General features: G+C 43.5%; 1 protein-coding gene across 1 annotated transcript in view; it reads right to left on the bottom strand.

The window, feature by feature from the left end:
* The window catches only part of TNRC6C (trinucleotide repeat containing 6C), a 49,682-nt gene that overhangs the window by 14,483 nt on the left and 33,308 nt on the right, over window positions 1-1,891 (bottom strand). Inside the window, exon 12 of the mRNA XM_008576338.1 lies at window positions 1,179-1,346. Within this exon, the coding sequence (XP_008574560.1) occupies window positions 1,179-1,346 (168 nt within the window). The remainder of the gene's footprint in view (window positions 1-1,178; window positions 1,347-1,891) is intronic.

The following is a 1,891-nucleotide window of genomic DNA, read 5'->3' as shown; positions in this document are numbered from 1 at the left end:
AACAAGCTAAGACTTTTGGGACTGTTGGGATGGAATGATTATATTTTGTATGTGAGAGGAATATGAATTTTGGGGGGCCGGAAGCAAAATGATGGAGTTTGGATGTGTTGTCCCCTCCAAAACTCATGTGGAAATGTGATCCCCAATGTGGCAGTGTTGGAAACTGACTGAGTCAGGGGGGTGGATCCCTCATGGATGGATTAATGCTCTTCCTGGGGGAGGAGGGGTAGTGAGTGAGTTCTGGCTCTATTAGTTCCCACGAGAGCTTATTGTATATAGGACCCTGGCACCTCCTCTCTCTCTCTCTTGCCATGTGATCTGCTTGTACCCGCTAGCTGCCTGCTGCTTTTCTGCCACGAGTAGAAGCAGCCTGAGGCCCATGCCAGATGCAGATGTCCCAGAATCGTAAGCCAAATAAACGTCTTTTCCTTATAAGTTACCCAGTCTCAGGTATTCTGTTATAGCAACACAAAATGGACTAAAACACCTTACTATGGAAGAACAAACTAGGACTAAATTTATACAGACCAAAACCGCCAGCCACAGAGGACTGAGCTCTCTCCTGCCAAGGGAAGTGCCCAGGCATCATGTAATAATCTTGTAGCATTAACCCCTAGGAAGAATTTTCTCTTCATTTTTATTGTTTTTCTTTCTTTTTTTTTTTTGATCTAGGCAGACATGAGAAAATTATATAATCTACTCAATTTCCTTTGCTATTTATGCTACCAGGAAGTTCAGAACTAAATTTAACCCATGGTAGTGACACTACCTCCCATGGTTAGTAGTTCTGCTTCTTCCTCCTTTCTAAGAATTTGGTTTTCTATTTGTGTTTTACCCTTTAACAGAAAATAATTTCTTTTCAATAGCCTCAATTGTTTTGTTGACAGATACAGACATAAATAAATAAAAAGTACACAGGCTTTGACTTATATTCTTTGCTGTTCTGGGGTATTTTCAATTATTTACAGATTTGTAGCTAAGCTCTGATGGCCAAGGTTCAAGAAGTTCAGTCACTGACTAGTTGAGATCTTATACACTTTGTCATGGAATGGCATACTTTTCTATTTACCTTCCAGCATGAATTCTTATAAATATATAGAAAGAATATGCTATTAAATGAGATAGTCAATTAATAAACCAATAGTAACCCCACTGTGGGCATTCTGGCCAATACATACCATGCTTGCTAGGGTTCTGATCCAGAGGAGAAGCAGCACTGGACAAGTTCTCCATGGAGTTGGGGTGTGTCCACTGAGGGAGGCGTGACTGAGACTGAGACGGGTCCTTCACCGACAAACCTCCAGTCATGTCCATGCTGTTGACATTCATGTTTGGGTTCAGTCCAGCTAAGAACAAAGATGCTATTAGGATACACCTGCATTCCTCTAAATGATCTCATTCTTTTTTTTTTCTCCTTTTTTTTTTTTTAACTGACCGGTAACGGGATTGCAACCCTCGGCGTTGCGCCCGCACCGCGCTCAGCCAGTGAGCGGGAACCGGTCTCCACATGGGATCCGAACCCTCGGCGGGAGCGCTGCCACGCTCCCAAGCGGCGCACTCTCCAGTGTGCCACCGGGCCGGCCATAAATGATCTCATTCTAAAGCTCTCCTAGAGAATCAATCTCAGTCTTCATTCACGGCCAAATACTTTAACTGTAACTTTTTTTTTGGCAGCTGGCTTGTACAGGGATTGAACCCTGGACCTTGCTGTTATTTGGCACCATGCTCTAACCAACTGAGCAACTGGCCAGCCCTTAAACTTTTTAGTGCTGGTGAGAAAATACTTTTTGTCTTCTTTTTTTTTTTTTTTTTTTTTTTTTTTTTTTGTCCGGCAAAGGTTCCCAACCCCCCGGGTCCCCCCCCTACCGGACCCGGACCCGCAAAGGGGTCC

The sequence above is a fragment of the Galeopterus variegatus genome, unplaced genomic scaffold (genome assembly GCF_000696425.1).
Source record: "Galeopterus variegatus unplaced genomic scaffold, G_variegatus-3.0.2 Scaffold1333, whole genome shotgun sequence".
Classification (NCBI taxonomy): Eukaryota; Metazoa; Chordata; class Mammalia; order Dermoptera; family Cynocephalidae; genus Galeopterus; species Galeopterus variegatus.
This window is presented reverse-complemented; position numbering and strand designations above follow the sequence as displayed.